Source organism: Rhopilema esculentum, chromosome 20 (genome assembly GCF_057945365.1).
Source record: "Rhopilema esculentum isolate cy_ngs chromosome 20, ASM5794536v1, whole genome shotgun sequence".
NCBI classification, from domain to species: Eukaryota; Metazoa; Cnidaria; class Scyphozoa; order Rhizostomeae; family Rhizostomatidae; genus Rhopilema; species Rhopilema esculentum.
This window is the reverse complement of record NC_142834.1, coordinates 14,630,219-14,650,587: the sequence shown is the minus strand read 5'-3', so window position 1 is coordinate 14,650,587 and position 20,369 is coordinate 14,630,219. Positions and strand designations below refer to the sequence as shown.

Sequence of the window (20,369 nt, the reverse complement as noted above, 5' to 3'; positions counted from 1 at the left end):
GACGCAAACATCGAAAGACATCCTCGTTAACGATAACGAACCACAAACACGATGAACGACAGACAAAACAAGTTGTATAACAGGCCCCTAAGCCTGAACGATAACTCATGGAATATTCCCCAAGGGCCCGGCTGCCTCAGTGAAAACTCTTAAAAATTTTGTGAAAAACTCTCAAAATTTTTTGACATTGCATTGACATCAAGCATGAAGGCAACTCACCAATAAACATGCTTTCTGGGATTCATTATAAGCCTAAAAACGTCTATTTTCTTTGCTTTATCTAACTTTGGCAAGGTGGATTAGAATGCGGAACAAATAAACAAAAGGGGAGGTGGATAAGAATGCGGAACAATTTGAGGTTGCTTGCACAATACCGTAAATCCTCGAATAAGCCCCCACGCTCGAAAAAGGCCCCCCCCATCGAATAAGCCCCCACCTTAAAAAATCATTTTTACAAGTAAGCACCCGGGGGCTTATTGGAGGATTTACGGTGTATCTATTTTTGCTTATGATTAGCTTCACCACACCCATTTTGTCATTTATTTCCTTTTTAACTCATTGACAGACAACCCTAATTATTTTTTCCTCTGATGAAGCCCCGTATGCCGGGGCAAAATATTAGCCTTCACTGATTTTCGTGTATTTATTGTTGTTTATTCTCGGCGTTTTGCGGTGTTTCTTATTTGCTACAACCCTAATTATGTTGGGGAAACATTAACTACTTTGAGTATGGGGAAGGGGCGGTGGGGCGGTAGGTGTGGTAGGGGTGGTGGGGGCAATAGTTGGGTAGGGGCAGTAGATATGGTAGGGATGGCAGGGGCGGTATGAGCGATGGGGGCAGTAGGTGTAGTAGGGGCGGTATGGGTGGTAGGGGCGGTAGGTATGGTAGGTGCGGTAGGTATGGTATTGGCGGTAGGTGTGTTAGGGGCGGTTGTGGCGGTAGGGGCGGTAGGGGCGGTAGAGGTGGTGCTGCACCGGAAAAGGACCGATTCTTTAAGCATTGCACCACTGAAAAAAGTCAGTTATTTCTCTGCTCACTTTTATTTAACCAGAGGATTAGACACTTGTTTATTCAATACGTTATCCGGCAAGATTCTAAGTTTAATATGGTCCATATAGCTAAACATGCGCGTAATATGAAAATCTTAAGTCGTAATTGATTATGTTCTTATAACTGAGAAATTCATCGGTCACAACGGCTAACAGCTAAGATAATCGCCTACAGTAACTGCAATCAGCTGATTAGATTTTTTGCCACCATATCTGGATTTTATTTTATAAAATTATCTGAGAACCATTGAATAGGTGTCTTGGAATGAGTTGGCCTTGCAATTACATTGTTTAGATACTCTTTGCATGCATATTTTGCAAGTCTATGTATCATTTATGGAGCGTAACAAATCATTGCGCATATATTAAAGAGGAAGGGACCCAGAATAGATGTTTGTGCAACAAAGGGAATCCCTTCCGGAGGTCTAGGAACATTGATGTTAATTTTAACCCCCTTTCCCCCGAGGATTAGAAAATAGGTTTTCTAGTGTGAGGTATATGATATTATCCTAGCCCATAAACATTGTTCTTGGAGTTAAAGGTTAGGAAGAAACAATGCTTGGAAAAGGAAAGGAAACACATTGCAAAACGTGAATTGCTGGGTGCTTCAAGACACGTTTGCATGTATTGTAATAGAGCTTAAACAATGCCAGCAGTGTACGTAGCTATTTCGTTTATTACGTAGATTGTTAGGAAATCCCCCTTGCGTCTCGAATGTTCTGTCTGCGCTTACAAAGCACTGCACCTACACAGCACATTACACTGCATTCAATTATATTGTTGTTGGATTACTCTTCATTAGGATTACATCATTTTGCGTATTCGTCTGTTTCCAGAATTATCTCGTAGTCTATTATTAGAAACATTTTATGCTTAGTCACGCTTTTCTGGTAATTTCATTGTACATATAAATAAACGTAGTAAGTGAGATTCGGAGAGATTCGAAGAGAGCTTCAGAAGGTATTAGACATGTAAGGCTAAACGCCAGGAGGTAGCTAACCGATTCGCCAAAGAGGCTTGCGAAAGCTCTTGCGGCCCAGTTTGCATTTAGGACAGGCAGTGCTTGAGAGAGAATGCGCTGTGCCTCATTAGTTGTTATATATTTTGGGAAATTGTTATGAGTATTAGAGTTCGCGGAGAACCGTCGTTGATTATTATGTTAGCAGTTTGATTAAGGTTTAGCCTTGGATTAATACATGATGGAAATGAAAAGAAAAGTATAACCGCTCGCAGAAATCGTCATTCTTCAAAGTTTCAGTCTTCCGAGTATCTCTCTCAATTTAAACATCTATTTTACAGTATTGTAGGTTAAAAATGTCTGCTAATCATAACTCTCTGGTACCTATTTATCAGAATGCTGTTTTGCGAAGACGGTGCTTCATGATTTTATTCAGTAAATATTCTTTATTTGACATTCTACCCGTGGATTGAGGTTCAGATCTTGAATTAACCTCAACAAAATCGTGTCGTGCATCGCCTCGCCTTGCATTATCCGGGGCAGTTTATTTGTTTTAGAAGACAACAACGCTGTTTTTAATGTGAATGGTAAGATTAGCTTTTCCTTTAGTCTTAAAATTCCTTGTGATCTTTACTCTCCGTTCTTAATAAATTCACAAAGTAGCATTAAAATGGTTTTGAAATCTCAGCTTACTGTGTCAAAGTACATTCTTTCGTTGAATGGATAATGTTTAAAAGATTAGGCGTCTTAAAAATTCCTTTTTAGCAGAACTTACCCTGAAGATGCTACCACCATCGCACGCAAGGATTGACTAGAAGGGAATTATGACAATGTCAGTAATATGCACGAGAAACCTAATCTGATTAATGGCATCATACACATAAATTCGTTTAGATACTTACTGGGCCTGGCACAAGAATATTTGTTTGTAATGACGTCTTCTACGTATCTCATTCATGCATCTTTGAGCTTCTTATAAAATATCATCCGCTGAGTGTGTGCCGGTTTTCAAGGAAAGGCAATTTGTGCAAAATTTTTAATTTCATGTTTACAATTCGTGGTAATTGGCTTCCAACGAGTTCGTGGTAATTACAGCGAGTTCGTGGTAATTGGCTTCCAACGTGGAACTTTTCCAAGCATATGTTGGAGTGGCGAGCAAGAGTTTGGGTACAGACCATGAAAATGCTACGGAGGCTTTACATTTGTGGTTGTTAGATCTCTGTGAGTTAAGATGCCTGTACGTTTGTCAAAATATGGTCCAAAAAGTTCATATAAAACTTAACAGGAAGAGAAGGTCACAATTTTTTTTCTGTTCACAAATGAGACATTGCACATGCATGTGGGTGTGGCAATGAAATGTTACGAAAAGGGGGCTGCTTCGGTAATATAGAGAGGCCGTGTCTCGGGTATTTCTGCTTCTTTCTCCGGGTTGGCTGGCTTTGCTTCTGGTATATCCCTTTTCTGATAGTTGATCGAATGCTTGCTTTCTCAACCCTCAACTCAAGCCCTCTTATTTTTTTATCTCTCGCTACATGCTTTCACCAACTACTTTAAACATTATTTCACTGACAACTTACCAGAGACTTCTTTCGTCTTTTTCTTCTATGGTAGGTTTTGCTTCGTTCCCTTGAAAAGATATTGACAGGATTAGTTTAAATCCGCAAATGATTAATTTTTCTGCACTTTCAAGATTTTTCTACTTGCATGAAATTTATTCAAAACAAGAAAGATAATTCATTAGCATATTGCCAGCGTTTGTTTCACGTTAAAAATATCAGAATTAACTTTTACATGTAGAGCAGAGCATTTTGAATAAGATTTCAGCTGGCGAAAACTCTTTAAAAGACTTTACTAGGGCTTTCAGGCAATCACCTCCCTCCCCCTCCCCCTCCCCCCTCCCCCAAGAATTAGTGGCATATACGACAGTTCATATATAAGATGGCTGCATGAAATTCATAAAGATTTAAATTTAGCTAATGATTATCAGGGTCAATATGTATCTTTTGAAAAGACAAAAAAAGATTTCAAATTCAAAAAATTGTTTGAGCACATCTCTTACGTTTAATTAAAAATGAATCTACGGATAATATTCATTGCATATTCATATGCATTCATTGATACTTATTCAATGCAAAAAAATCTTGTTTGAAATTGTGCTAATTCTCTGTCTGAAATTTGTTGCCTCTTAGTTACATTCGTAGAAATTTATCTTAATGACATTTCCAAGACAATACTTTTCCCTAATTTCTACTGAGTATTCCGTCTACTCCAAATGAAACTTTGTTGCGAGCAAAGGTTCTGTAATTTTGTATATTAATATTACTATAAGAAAAAGAGCCTTTGATAATGAGAAATTTGAAGCACGTGTATTAAAGCATATCAAAACTTTCTCAATCGACAGAGGGTGCAATGTTCCAAATCCTCGCCATAATATTTAACATCAAGCAATTAAAGCGACAAATTGAAATGAATATAACAGTACTTTATTAGATAGCCAGTTGAATTTACATGTTATGCTTATAGAAGCCTGAAGAAAATTAAAACACGAACAGAAGTTCATTATCCACTGCTCATTTTTCAATAATCACATGTTTTAAAATGAGGCCTCACATTAGAAGTTCCAATCTGCTTTGATTTTCTCGCAAATACCAAACAGTTCTCAAAAGCAGATCGGCATGGCAGAAAATATGAACACGATTTAAAACTTTCAACACTGCTTTTCTTCAACCGAGACCCAGTATCCTTTAACTTTCATTCATTCATGGAGAATTTTTGTCATCCATGTGAAAATTCCTGATTAGATGAAGCATTTCACGATTCACGTACAAATTGGATGAAACATAATTTCATCATCCACATACAAGCCATCCACATACAAGCCATAGGCTTCACTATTTCGCCATCTACATGCAAATCACATGAAAAATTATTTCTCGTTCACATACAATCGAATCCTAAGTCATCTACATATAAATCATATTTCATATTTTCATCCACCTACAAATCATACCTTTTCGCTATTTATTCATTGGTGTAAAGTATCAGAAACCCTTACCGTCGTTTCGCTTTTGTGAAAAACATCGTTCATCGAGGACACCTTTCACTCGCTGGAAATCTCGAAAGTATGAGTGGAAAAGACTTAAACACAGATGCTTTCTAAGATCTTCACCTGTCAAACCTGCCTAGGCCGAGAAGATTTTTTCGATAAGTTTCGTTCGTTTTGCCAATCTGTCGATCACAATCCCTTGAAATTATGCAGAAATCCCACGCAATTAGAGAGCGCACACAAATCATCATTTCCATTAACACGGGAAAAGAACATCTTCTCTTCCAGCCATCTGTCTGTGTGCTGTTCGAAGCGCTCAAACGCGTAACACGAGACTTTGGAATCTGCCGCGTTTTCAAATCATTGATAGCAGTTGACTGTGGCAATTCAAAAGCTGACTAACCAGCATAGGCAGGGTGGGCTTGCTCACTGTCCTTTGCAGAATGCAATTAATGTCCAAGGCCATCACCCCGCCATACTATTGCTTCGGGTTACATCGCAGTTATGTACCTATGTAACACCCTAAGTATATGTTGTATATACATACACTGAAAAGGCCTGTGCTAGAAGGCAGGACAGAGAAACCATGGCAGTCATTCAGTCGAAAACGGTGAAGTGAACACCATTAAAAAGAAGGAATTTTTTAAAATCACACGCAAATTTTGTCCTTGTTCCATTTTTCTGGATAAGGGTTATCAAATCTTTAGACCCTTGTCGAGAGGAAGGAAAAATTCCTTTTGGGACTCTGCGAGAAAGTATCTAATTCGAGCTCTGTATATATCTTATTACACTGCTATGTAAATTCAGTTTGATTATCAATTGAAAAAGAAATACGGAGTTATGGTTCTTACCTGATGAAGAGGGAAGTTCTGCTGTTGTAGTGTGGCAAATCAACGAGCTTGTGTCGGTTGTTGTTCGATATCCCATGCGCCATCTTCTTTTATGATCTGAGCAAAGATGTTAACAGTTAATGCCTAGATAAATCAATTGTATTGATTAGTGTTGATGCTTAAAAAAAGCATCAAATTATGCACTATTAATTATACCGTTAGGTGTCAGCAGAAGCTAATCATCCTTGTTTATGAACACCGCTATTTTTTTGTAAAAACACACTACAAAAAATCTTACAAAAGATGGTTGTGCATAAAGGAAGAATGGTGCCGAGACAGGAGTCTTGTGGTATTTTTTAATTTTCTCTCTTCTTCAAGAACATAACACAAAGCATTAATATGAAGCAAATCATATATAATTTTGCCATCAAAATAAATTACAATTTGAAAATTTGAAATTAAGAGAAGTAAAGTGATCTAATTACAGATATATAAAATTTACAGCTTAAAGCTAAATACGTATTCTAAAAGCACCCCAAGTTAAAAATGGCAGGGATTGCATTAAAAAGGTCAATACAGCCTTGTTCTATAATGGTTCCTCCAGAGGTGGTTTCAAAAATAAATGTGTTCATGAAAAATGGATTTTGTGTATATTCTTATAAAAAAATTATTCTGAAAAATGTTCGTTGGCTGATTTTAGGTTTTCAATAAAATATGTAGGACCTCTTGTCTGCTTTCTGACAACGCGAGTCTTATAAAAGTCAATTCCGGACAAGTGATACATCTTAAAATCGGACATTAACTATGCTACCACAAATTTCCGTTTCATGGAGACTTCATTTTATCATAACGAAGATCTTTGGAGTTTTGACATTCACTCACAACCATCTCAACACTTTTCTTAGATGGTTGGTTACATAAGCGATTTGTCGTGACAACCATGAGTTTATCCTCACAGAAAAACAGCTGAGATTCAGGCTGCTCTCTTTCCTCGCTGTCAAGGCAGGCGTGCGATGGAATTATTTACTAAAGTGCAGAAGGAGCTCGCTGTATGTTTCCATGGTTACTCAAAATCGGCCATGTGCGATTCCACAGTTCTTTTTCAAACGAAATGCATATTAAAAATTATTCAGAAAGGATTTGTCTCATTTCTATAATCACAAGCTTCAGCTGGAGTTTGTGGTGCTCAAGAGCAGGAGCTTGAGGTCAGTGACTGTGCTTCATAATGACGTTGCAGCGGCTAGCTTCAAGGAATACGCGCGGCAATTCGTACAGTAGCGTGCCCCAACGTTTATACATTAAGAAAAAACATGATTCAGCGTTTATCGATCCATATTGTAAAGGCCAATCTCCATTGTGCGAAATTTCTTCGCGTCTTCGCCGGCGAAAGGCTATGAGCATGCGTATGTGAATTTTTTCGTTTCCTATGTTGTGGCGACGTTCGCCTTGAAAGTTCAAACTATTTGAACTTTTTTCTCTGTCGCCGGCCAATTCGAAGTCCTATGTACATAAAGCTAAATGTCTGAGTCCAAAAGCAGCTTCGTGTTGGATGAGAACATAATAACATTTCTTGTTACTAGTACGTTACATGTTTCTTTTATAATCCTATCAACAGTTCTGGGGCTAATCCTAAAGCTCATGCCAACTGATACATGCGATTCACCAGAATCAAGTTTCACTTAGAACCTTCCTTCACTTGATATGGAACCACCAAAGACAACAGTCGCTCAAACCTTTTACATACCAATATAAGTAAAAGATGGTTGGTGATCATATATTTGTTGATCTATAACCAGATTTCTGTAAGCTCCTTTTTTTTCTCACTCTTGGTAGAATTTACGTTCCCAAAACCTTTTATTTGCTTTTGGTTTCTTTGTTTCTTACGCTTCAACAAATAAAGCAAAATCAGAAGATTTGTATTCTCACCCGACATCTTGAAATCTTGGCACGCAAATATTTGCTTTCTATTTGGCATGCAAAGCTTTTGTGAGCTAAAGATTGTGCGCCATGTACTTTTCGCTTTTTATGTCAGGGCAAAAGCGAACAAATTTCGCCCAATGGAAATTGGCTTTAAGGGGGTCCAAAGGCCGCGAAACTGTGCAAAGTAGCCGCTCTCTGCAATGGAAGCGCAAAGACGGGCGGCGATGACAAAACATGCCGTGACACAAAAGACAACTTCTCGATTGTAAGAATAGAAAAACATTTATTGAAGTAGACTACTCTACGCAAAGGTCTAAGGGTTCTTGTCTGTTTTAAAGGATAAGCTCTGCGTTGGCTCAAACTATATTCAACACCTATTGACTGCATATTATGGTAAATTCATCCGCATCAACCGTCGCCAATTAGCACCGAAAGACGCAAGACATGGCTTAAGCCAAACCGCAGTCCGCAAAAGACCCATTGTCATAACCGTGGGCTGCACATAGAAATAAAGTCAAAGCCGTGATGCCACAAACCTATGATAGACTCCCATCTGATTCTTGTTAGGATATGAATTCATTTAACCATAACAAAAATTGGCTTGAGAATCTTAACCGGTAGATATGTACCTAAAAATTTATATTAAAAAAACCCAACTGCTTTCGGTAATAGTCTGTTTATGATTTTATTGCATATCATGATGATTTTGATTTTGGTACTTTTTATTAAGTTTACGCAATCCAAGACAGGATATAACCAAGCTTGTTTGAGCCCAACCTCTACAAAATTTCAAACTCACGTCCATGAGATAAGCAACCAGATAATGCCAATGTAAATAAAATACCGATAAACTAATTCTGGAAGAAATTTTACTTGGTTGATTCCCTATCCCCAATCATCGTATCTAGCAGGTGGACAATTTACAGGAAGTTTGAGGTTAGTTCGTGGACTGGTCTCTCTTCTGTCGAACAAACTGTAATTGGTACAATTTTGCCAAATGGAAGATTCCTGACTTTTAACGTAGTTAACAAAAGCTATTTTGCAGACCATCAAATTCTAGTCTCAAAATTCAGTAAAGTTGTTGTATAAAGATGGAAATTGACTGTTTCGTCTTTCATTCAACAGAAACTGTAGTCCAGCTAAACAATTGGGTGAGGGTGGGTGGATGCAAAAGATCATATTTTGGACCTCCTCTATTCTGTGTCGATATAGAAGGATTTCATTAGCGCCGAAAACTAGCGCCGAATGTAAAGAACCTTTTAAGCCTTCGCTTCTGAATCCTTTAACTTCATGCTCACCAGAAAATCTGTTTTAACTGCGCCAAGCCTTAAAACGTTGCTACATATACTGAACGTTTCACAGGAAGTGACAAATGACATAACTTGCTATGGAATAACTTTACGATCAGGTTCTAAAAAACGATACTGCATTCTTAAAGACTCATTGCTAACAATGGGCCTTTGCGAGCGTGGCGACGATCCAAACAGTGGCAGTAAACTTCTACCGATTAACCAAAATTGATTTCAGACTGTCTTAAAATGCATTATGGAATGCTTGCGAAGAGCAATGGCTCATTGTTAGCAATGAATCGTTAATACATGTTTGATATAGCGATTTCTCCAAGAGGTAGCAATGGACAGATAGTAAAGTGGCTTGAGCATTGGCCAATCAAAAAGCCTCATGCCACTCAGATGGTTATTGATTGGTCAATAGTTTACTGACAGTTCGATTAAGCCATTTAAGCCTATCCGTCAATATCTTCTGTCATTAACTTTATCATCATTTTTAACCGTGTTCCATCTCTTTGTATAAAAAAGTTTCAGCGACCATGTGATGTCAAAATCAAAAAGATAAGAAACGACGTTGTTCGGGACACGAAATCTTAAGTCCTTTGTTTCAAAACAATACCCTTTTCAACCATTCAGTGTGGCAGGGTCATAGCACATGCGCATTGATAACAGTATTCGCAGAACCGTTATGCTTGTGACCACACAACTCTTGAATTTCCTGCCAGAGCTTCTAGTGATAATGCGCATGTGCATTAACCCTGAAACGAGAGCTAGTGCATGTCTGGAAGAAGGACATGATTCATCTCCCAAACAAACGGGGCATAAAGATTAAAAAAGCATAAGAATTTTGCCTATGATTCTCCTTTTGTCAAAATCTATAAGTTGTAAACATTTTTGATAGGTTTTCTATGGAAGGTCATTTTTGGAATAACTTTCTTGTCGCCAACCATGTTGACGGCCTTCACTAAACCGAAGAACAACTTTAATGTTCTGGCCTAGCACAGTTTCAACGGATAAATATTGCTTACATAAATTAACATCATGGTAGAAAAACATGCAAGTCAGATTTTTTAACGTAACTTACTAAAAAAGGCTTTAAAAAAACAAACATTTGAGTAAACTAAGGCTTTTCGTCTGACACTCTTCAGAGTATAAAACGCCAGAACATGGATCGAAAACTTGCTCCAATCCATGTTCTATCGTTTTCAATCCATGTTCTGACGTTTTATACTCTAAAGAATGTCAGATGAAAAGCTTTAGTTTCTAAACTGTCTGCTTTTTTCAAAGCTATTTTAAAGTTTTGCACTTAATATTTTCAACTTACTAATAAACTTACCTAGCTAAGAAATATTTTCACTTATTTTCTTCAATTTTCAAAATTATTTATCAATGCTCCCTCCAACATCTTGGTCTATTTCACGCGTCTCTTTTAGAGGGCAGTCATGTACCGTGGGTACCAGAGCAAAGCTTATTCTAAGGAAAATTTCCAGCTCCACAAATCATCATCATATTTCTTGGGCTTTTGATTCTTTAGAGTGATACGAGAGTTTTTGCAGTGATACTATAATGGAAAATATTCAGGAACAAAGCAATACGACGAAGAGAATCCAATGTAACGAGATAAATTTTTCAAAATAAATCATTGGATTCTCTTTGTCGTATTGCTTTGTTCCCGAGTATCTTTCGTATTATTAATCATTGCAAGATTCACAGAATCCGGCGGACAGCCTATCCTGCGGTTTTTCCTTCTTACACACACTATAATAATACTTTATACAGACAGGGACATTATAGACGGAGGTGATTGCGTAGAAAGATACTAAATTTAAACTTTATCTTTCATTCAAATTATGGAGTCTCTGCCACTCTAAGCAGACAAATAGCTAATGTAAAAGATGTCGAATAAAGGATTTCCCATAGGTATGATAATAGTATGGTGCAAATTACAAAGGAGTCTAAGCAGAGATACGCAAAAATCATCCAGCAGGAATCACCTTACTTCACAAAAAACATCCAGCTCACAGTCTTGCCTCAGTTTAAAAGGCATTTAAACTCTTGGTTAAAGAGACAGCAATCAGAGTAAGGTTACGTTAAGACGAATCCCAATTATGATTTAAGATGACCTTATTTTTCATTATATTTTGTCGATAGCTGATAGGAACATGAAATTTGATACTTATTCTTCATACTTAACTACTGAGTGGAAACTTTGCGACAATTGACAAAGATCTGTGGGAGAAAATAGTCACAGCACAATCTCACATTGATGATAAAAATTATAAACATAATAATGATAATAATAATAATAAATAATAATAATAATAATAATAATTGTTTCTTTTGCCTCTTCCCCTGATAGTCCTAGCCTTTTCAAGTTTCCCCCCTCACATCCTTATGTACGGTACCAAGTGATCCAAAACACATGACACTGATTCTTGTTGCAATTCCATTTTAAAACGTTCAGCCAATCTCTCGATTTCTATCAGGCTAATCGAAGATGTCTTTTGAGTTTTTTACATTGCCATAAATGTCCTGCTTTCTTCATGCATTCCACACCTTCTGCAATTTATGTTATCATATATTGCTTTGTAAATAGCTTTTTAATCGGTCACGTTTTGTTTCAATTTTTGTAATGATGGTCCCGTTTTATGTTTTATATACTTTTTCATTCGATGGTAAAAAAAGGAATAGGGTACGTTGAATTATCGGAGAGAAACAAAACAGGGGCAAAACAGGGGTAGTTGAAACTTTATCAACCTGTTTATCGACATAGTTACAGGTGCTTCATCCGGCAAACAACCGTACCTGCCCATGCGACGAATATAAAATAAAAGTGCGAAGAGAGTTTTCTAGGGCTGTCGATGGAATGCAGTGAGATGCAATTGAAAAGATACCATCTTAAAGAATAAGGCGAAGGAAATTTAGAGCATACATACCTGAGTGGATTCGAAAGTCTTTGCATGGAAGTGGATGACATCACATAGGTAAAAGTTTCCATAACAAAATAGCGCTTAGTGGTTCAGAGCTATGGTTCGTGATTATTTATTCATGCCACCGCAGTAATCTTGAGACCCGCACCGTTAATTAATGGATAGTTTCAGAGACTTCACCTTCCTCGCAAACCTATGAAAATTCATTTGCCTTAATTTGCATAGATTTTCGCTATTTTTTTCTTGAATTGATTAGTGTCAAAAGTTTTGTTTACTTATAGCTAAGAAACCAACACAACAAAATGTCCGTGTACGAATAAAGTTTTTGTGTCTTGAATTCGGGAGAAATGATTGGATTCTTTGACAATCTGGTCTGTAGTTAAAGCAGTAAACACGAAGTGCATTGTCAGATGAATATAGAAACATCACAATAACCAGTGTTTGAAATGAAAAGCATAACATCCCCTACAAGCAGAACTACGCAAATACTGAGAGTGACATTTGAAACTCACTGTCGGTAAGTGCTTCCAAGGCGGTGCAGATCATATGGCTTAGTAGTTATCAAGAAAATCGATTGATAAAACTGTTATTTGTTTGGTTAGTGAGCAGGTGCCTAATGCAAGCAAAGAATCTGCTTTCTAAGCCGGGAAAATCTTCTCAATCTGAAAACACTGTCAGGAAGGTAGTTAAATTGTATTAGGGATAGATTGTTTCCTATTCACAACAAAGCAAGAGCACTGTCTTTGTGTCTTTCAAATTATGATCTAACTAACTAACTAACTAACTAACTAACTAACTAACTAACTAACTAACTAACTAACTAACTAACTAACTAACTAACTAACTAACTAACTAACTAACTAACTAACTAACTAACTAACTAACTAACTAACTAACTAACTAACTAACTAACTAACTAACTAACTAACTAACTAACTAACTAACTAACTAACTAACTAACTAACTAACTAACTAACTAACTAACTAACTAACTAACTAACTAACTAACTAATTAACTAACTAACTAACTAACAAACTAGCTAGATAAATAAATAAATAAATAAATAAATAAATAATTAAATAAATATAACAAACCAACTATTTAAACAAAGTAACTAAATATCGAACTAACTAAACAATTTACTGAATATAGCATTAATCTTCATAGCAAAAATCCGTCAAAATGATTTCTTTTGTTAGAGATCTGCAACCAGACATAAGCCTCTTGAAATGTTTATTTCTGAAGTGTTGATATGTACATTGACGATGCCTTAAAGATTCCTTCTACCTGTTTAATAATTTTCTTTGCTTATAGCAAAATGACGTTGAGAACAAAGGCAACAATGTACCGAGGAGCATAAGTACATAACAAGACCCAAAGGTATTCTACATTCTGCTCAAAGTAAAACGGTTGGCATGAATAATTAAGGAAAATAGATTATAAAGTATTTTTGTTCCGAAGGAGTTGGTCTCCATTAAAGAGATGCATTTACCCACAAATACTATAGATAGATGGTTGAAGAGCACAGAGGCACATTCGAATGGGGGAGGGGGTAATGTAAACTTGAATTGCAATAAGCACCACTGTAAACATAAGCTTCATCTCTTAAGTTTGAGTTAAGACAACGTTAACCTTGTTTCCAGAAACTCTGCATTTGCCCCCGGAATATCTGGGTTACAAAGTTACAAGTGACATAACATGAGAATCTAAAAGTGGGAGATTTTCCAGAAGGGTTTGGACTTTTATGCTTTGGATGCCTTGAAGATCTTAATAAGGCTTGTTTTGCCAATTCAGTTCTGACAGAAGTAGTTAAACTTGCTGCTTTTCAGAGTAATCCTATAAACTACTGCCAAACTCTTTTGTAAATGAACTAATGGCCCAGTTAAGATGTGCTGTTAGTTCATTTACCACTTAACAGTCACCCTCACTTGATAACAGTCACCCTCTCTCAAACCTCTTGTCATAATGTCACCAACTTAATTTCATCTCCAACAATATCAGTTAACTTGCATTTTGATTTTTACAATGCCGATGATATCATTTGTACCATCAAACACCGTTAAGAGTGAGCCTCGAAGACCCCAATTTGTCAAAACAGCACTTTTATTTTCTAATTGGCTATGGCTGACGCTTTAAAACACTGATTTTGTGCAATGTGTGCAACAGCAGCCTTCGAAAAACAGCCTATTCCATCAGCCTGAATGTCAGGTAGATGTGTCAGTTTTCTCTGGTTGGGAAGCCATCCTTCACAGGTTATAGGCTTAATATTCAACAAAATGAGGCTGGCTGTTAGCAAACTGTACAAGACAATAATAAACGAGGCTGGCAGTGTACAAGACAATAATAAAGTTCTTTGAAGCCAATCGAAGATTAAAGATGAGGAGATTTTTGTGGATGGCTCAAGCTGATTTTAAATGTAGAGAGAAGACCATCTTTTGCATCTAAATTTCTATCCCTGTTGTCATCACGGGACAACGTAACCAAACTTTGAAATGAAGTAGACACATTTTCTTTAAAAATGCCTATCGAAGAATTGACCTACAAAAACCAATTCAAGTACTGACCTACAGATTCTTACCATTGAGAGTGTAATAAAAACTTGTGCACCTTTGTATTTGATTGCCTCCAAAACAAAGTGTGTGACCCGCTTAAAAACTACTTTGAGAAAACGGCACATGGTAAAAACACAATAATAACTTAACTGTGAAAATCCCAAAGTTGAAAACAGAGTTTGGAAGAAAAAGATCTTCTTTAACTGCTGCGAGCGTTCACATTACCATTTCAATTTCAGCAAGAAAGTTGATTGTTTACTCTAGGGTTTAATTCAGAAAACATGCAACTAATCTAACCAATTCTTCTTTCTAAACAGCTCAGATTTTATTATATTTAATTTGTATCTTTACTTTCGCAAATGATTCTTATGATAAAAGTATGCTTATTATACTAATAAGTCATTCCTGTTAAAATATTCGTTATTATTGTTAATATTGCTCAAAATTGGAGAAATTTTATGAATTGGCTAAGACTTATAGCCACACTCGAGTTTCATCGATCAGTGATTATATCTATATGAGGCTCTACAGGCACGGCGGAGCCGGGGGCCGGGGGCTGGGGGCTGGGGGCTGGGGGCTGAGGGCTGGGGGCTGGGGGCTTAGGGCTATAGCCTCCTTACTGTTTTTCTGAAGCATGATATAAATGTTGTGGCATCGAGGATAATGGCAGAAAAACTGCCATATAAGTTTGAAAAATCGTCTAAAATCCCTCTTACCCCAAAATGTGTTGGGCAAACAAGATTTCTTTCACCCAGAAAAATTGGAGGAGAACCCTTCAAGCTTGTCCTAGCCAGTATGTTTCACACTCTATAATTTTTTCAATATGAAGAAAGATTTTAATTTCTTCTCTTGCCTTAGACAAAATTTATACATTGTGTCGATTGAGAGTTGCTCAAGGCTCAGAATCATAAAAATAATTAACAATATTGAGACACAGCAAAATCAAAGTTATTCTTACTAAAAAGAACCATGCATAAATTAAAGTCTTAGGATTTCAGTCCCTCAAGCCCGTAGCCAGGCCTGTGGAGTAGGGGTGGAAAATCCCCAGACCTGTTGCAGGCAGACGTTTCAGCAAGTCTTTTTTTAAGTTTTTCTTAGCAGCGATAGATTTTTTGAGCGCCAGGACCATCTTAAGAGGCCCCAATAAACATGATATATGGGTAATATATGGATAATAAGAGATCCAAACAAACAATTATCTTGCCATCCCATGCCACCTCTTGGCTACGGGCCTGCAGTCCCTCGTACAACAGTGATGAAAATGTGATCAGAGTCACGTGTTATTGGAGCTAAAATCTTGCTGAATTCATTTTATCAATTCTTGAATACGATTTTGGTACCCCGTCCATTGTTTCCTTGCTATACTCAGTTTATAGACAAAGAATGTTGCATGTAAAAATATTTTTGAAAATTAAAACTGTTGATTTCACCCAAAGGGTAATTCCTTAAAGGCAAAAGTTCTATTGAGAGGCGATTGCAAACGATCTGTAGAAGCTAGAATTTGAACTTTCATATCGTTTCCCGAATAAACGTTTTTAGGCCTGAAAACCCAAGAAACGATAATCGAAATAATTTCATGCATTGATATTTGATCCTATCAAGAGTAACAAATAGGTTATTATAGTCTCGAAGAAACTGAGACAAACATAAGCTTTTACACTCAGGCCCACCGGGAGGAGGGCGAGGGGTGCAACTGCCCCTGGGCCCGTAGGCAAAGAATGCCCGCTGATAATTAAACTGTTTCTATTTAAAGTATGATACTTAATAACACGTTAATTACATTTGTACTAGTAGCGTTTTACAATCCTTAAAATATATAAATTTATAAAGTAAAGGCAAAATGATGTGATTTCATGGTTTTAACATCAAAATTTAACGCATTTAGGGTTTACTGCTTTGGTAGGAAGGGGTCTGGGCACTGAGCCTGTGCCGGGGCCTGGCGTGGCTCTCAGCGGGCCTTTTCATACTTGTTAAAGACTAGCAAGACTAGACAACAGTCATACCGTTGTCGTATAAGAAAAGTTCATTATGCTGCCTATTTCAAAGGTTTTCTCGGTTTGCCTGAATTACTAATGACCTTCCTTCACTAAAAACTGCGAAGAACAATGTATTAAGTTCAATATGAAATTGATCACAGCCAGATAAACGTCAAAAATCAACGCAATATTCGTTTGTAAGGTAGTTAAGTAGAAACGGATCTGACTTGACTCTGCTGTGATTCTTGTGAGCGAAATTTCAAATTTCAGTCTAAGATCTGAATTATTCATTTATCGACAAAAGGTGTTTTAAGTGATTTCGAATATATCATCAGATGAACAGTATATTTTGGTTCTCTCTCTTTGCATATATTGGGAAAATTATATATATTTGGGAAGTACATACAGGCACCGCGGAGCAGGGGGGCTGGGGGGGCTTTTTGCAAAAAATGCCAAATATTAATAAGTATCAAACTACCAGAAAAGCCTCTTTTTATACGGTTTTAGCCCCTCCCCTTCTTTAGACCCCTCACTTTTCTCAACGCTCCGCGGTGCCTGACATATATTGCATAAACCGCCCCCCCCCTTACAAGAGCAGCCTTTTCAGTGTTAATACATTGCCGGATACCTTTACAAAGTGAACATACATAAACAGGCATCTCCAGACACAACTGAATAACGAACGGTCGCAATAGCGGACACCACCAAATGACGGACACCACCAACGAATAACTCCCAAATAAGGAGCATTTCTCAAATGAAGCACAATTCAAAACAACGAAGAAATTGCTTGCCTGTGCTTAAGGCAATCTGTCTCGTTGTGGATTGGTTAACGAGAACAATAGCTGGAACAATAGCCTAAACACGATTCCAGCTTTAACCCCTAGATGTCCACAACATAGAGATGGAAGGTGATGAATGTTGCAGAGTATTGCCAATTATGTAAGAAAATTCAATAAGAAGTACTAGTTTTATAATGCGCTAAAGTAAAGTTGCTACTCTAGATTTCTGCTTGGATGGCTGACACTCAGTGGGCATGTCCCATCTTTAAAGTGCAGAATAAACTGTTTTCATCCAAATGGGAATTTTGATAGCATTATTGATAAAAATGGTACTTTGATCAGTAATTAACCTCCGATTTCCAACGTAACCTTGTGCAACAAGCCCGTCAAGTACATTACTTCACGTTAAATATGGTAAAAAAATATGTTAAATATGGATAAAAGGTAAATATGGTAGAGGCAGCGCATTAAATATGATATTATTTTAAGAGGACCTTATGTTTAGAAAATTTCTCAAAAGTGACAGTTTTCACCTGGCGTACTAGCGTGTTACGGGAGAGTGTACTAACTCTTTCCTTGTCTATGATTTTGATTTATCAATTGACCAATCTTCAAGTAAGTGAGGGCTCAATATCTAGTAACAACCTTCCTTTAGCAGAAATCAACAAATCCCTGATTTGTTTACGAGCATTTCGAGCTTCATAATTAACCCAATAAGATTGTCACAAAGTAATTTTCGGATTAAGATGTTACGGTATGCATCGAAGTTTTGTCTAGCAAATATCTATCGAATATTTATAAAGTTCGAAAAATTTAGAATTTGGAAGATGGTAAATTTGCAAATTGCGGACTTCAACCACCCTCAGTATCAATTGAATTCAGAGCATATCGTCCCGTTGTGATTTTGCAACTTTTTCTCAAAAATCTAGCCGAAATCACCGAAATCTGGAAAACAGGGTTTAGTCTATGGCAATACTAATTACGTCTTGAGAATTCAGTCTACTGCAATTGGTAATCGAAATATGACATGATCAGCTTATTTCAAAGCAGGTACTTTTCTAGATACATCATACAGAACTTTAGTCCAAAACATCATCATTTTGATGATTTCAGGTTAAAATATTTGCGGCCCATCTTTGATTTTTGACTGATCTTGAAATCAAACACATAACTACCAACATTGCAAGTCCTATATGATCAAGAAGATTCACAAAGTGTTGCCTTTGAGGGAGAATCTAGGGTCCCTAAAATTGTATTTCTTAGAATTAAATATACGATAAAACAACGTTGGCGATTTCATAATTAGTGTTTCTGAGTCACAGCTTGAAAATTATGTAAATTCAGCAAATTCTATGAGCATCGTAAAAGGGACCTGCGCAGAAGCTCCTGTCGTGATCAAACATTTTTTCTTAATGTTCATTTTCTTTAGATGCAACCTTTAGATTCTTTAGATTGCTAATTTGACTTTCATTGGACGAGTGAAAAAGACACAGAAATGAGTAACAGATGTCAACTTCCGTCATTCTGGGATGCTTTCATGTACATAGGCCATTTTAAATTTTAACATTTCATACAAAAATTTCTGCAATAAACCTTCCATAGATGTGATTCGAATCCTGGTCCCTCGGTCACTTAGCTTTAAAATCTAGGCTGCGATGCAACGGAAACGCTATGTCAAAATAGTGAGATAGGCCATTTTCAAGCATTTTCGAGAAACATGCGCAGTCATACAGAACACAACATTGAATCTATTATCTTACAAAGAAACTTACCGAAAACTTACCGACATCGTTCGCTTCTAACCATGCCGGAAGGGAAGACTTAGGCCGTACCAACTTATAAGCCGCCGATGTAGATGCTACCAGATAAGAAAAGCAATTGTTTAGGTCATCAGGGCCGTACAAGACCTTTCATTCTTTCTCGTGTTTACTATTATTCAGCAGAATAAGGGTTATTAATCATAAAGCGAGATCGCAACAGCATCTCAATAAATTCACCTGCAGAAAACGCCAGGTGCTAGCGTATAACATGTCGATCTCAACTGATTCGCCAACTCATTTTGCAATATTTGCGAACAGGTATGGAGTTAAAAAACTTGCTAGCACATTTACAGCTATCAAAGCCAACATAAAAAGAATCAGGGGAAACTTTGTCTGAAAAGAGGATAAATGCGTTTTGATATCAAGAAAGTTTTTCATGGATCATGTAATTTATAAATTTTTTAGCTTGAGTATGCAAGATTTTGTACTGATTTCTTGCCGTTTCAAATAAATATCATTTATCGGTTATTGTCAAAAAAATTATTTTGTTACGATGTTTAATACTCATGTTAATAGTGAACACGCATCTGCATGTGTAAAAATTTAATTTTTTGTTAGAAGGGGCGTTTATTACACGGAGGCGCCTAATTTCATTCTTGGACACAATTTTTCATCATTTCACTTGTCTTGTATATATCATAAACATGTTTTACAGTAAATAGCATTGAAAAAAGCAAACATTTCACACCATACTAAAAGCTTTTTCGTCTGACACTCCTCAGAGTATAAAACGTCAGAATAAGGGTTCGAAAGAACACGATGGAAAATATATACACAATTGTGGATCGAAATAGGCCAATCAGAGAAACGCAAGCACATGACCGTCGCAAACAAGTTATAAGACGTAAAAATCTACAATGTGCGAGAAGAGAGAGGCGCTGGATTAGGCCGTCCATAGGACTCGATGAATCTTGAAATGAAAAAAAATTTGTAGATAAAAAATAATCGCCAGTCGATGAAGACCAATTAAATACAAGTTAATCCATTTTAAAAAGGACTAAAATTCAGAAAAAAAAATTTAAGTTAGTTCGCTAACATTTCGCCCAGATATGTTCCTACCACTTACTTACATAAATAATAATTTTTTTCAGGGATTATAAAATGTGACTATATTTTGCACAAGTGACTAAGTTCTACTCTGAAATAAATCTATCTGACGAGTACATTTACTAAATATATTTTTATCTGATAAATACCAGAAGCAGTTACACGAGA

The 20,369-nt window shown here is 36.8% G+C and overlaps 1 protein-coding gene across 4 annotated transcripts in view; it reads right to left on the bottom strand.

Annotated features, from left to right (window-relative positions):
- The window catches only part of LOC135687192 (uncharacterized), a 41,325-nt gene extending 22,007 nt beyond the window's left edge, over nucleotides 1-19,318 (bottom strand). The window contains exons 1-4 of one of the 4 annotated variants that reach the window (XM_065203694.2): nucleotides 19,107-19,318; nucleotides 5,906-6,001; nucleotides 3,586-3,634; nucleotides 2,784-2,819 (exon numbers count right to left, since the gene is read on the bottom strand). In XM_065203694.2, coding sequence (XP_065059766.2) covers nucleotides 2,784-2,819; nucleotides 3,586-3,634; nucleotides 5,906-5,988 — 168 coding nt within the window. In that variant the 5' untranslated portion in view covers nucleotides 5,989-6,001; nucleotides 19,107-19,318. Of the gene's footprint in view, nucleotides 1-2,783; nucleotides 2,820-3,585; nucleotides 3,635-5,905; nucleotides 6,002-12,029; nucleotides 12,167-19,106 lie in introns of those variants that run through there. The other 3 variants (XM_065203693.2, XM_065203697.2, XM_065203695.2) reach the window with 3 other exon arrangements.
- Nucleotides 19,319-20,369: the final 1,051 nt, after the last annotated feature.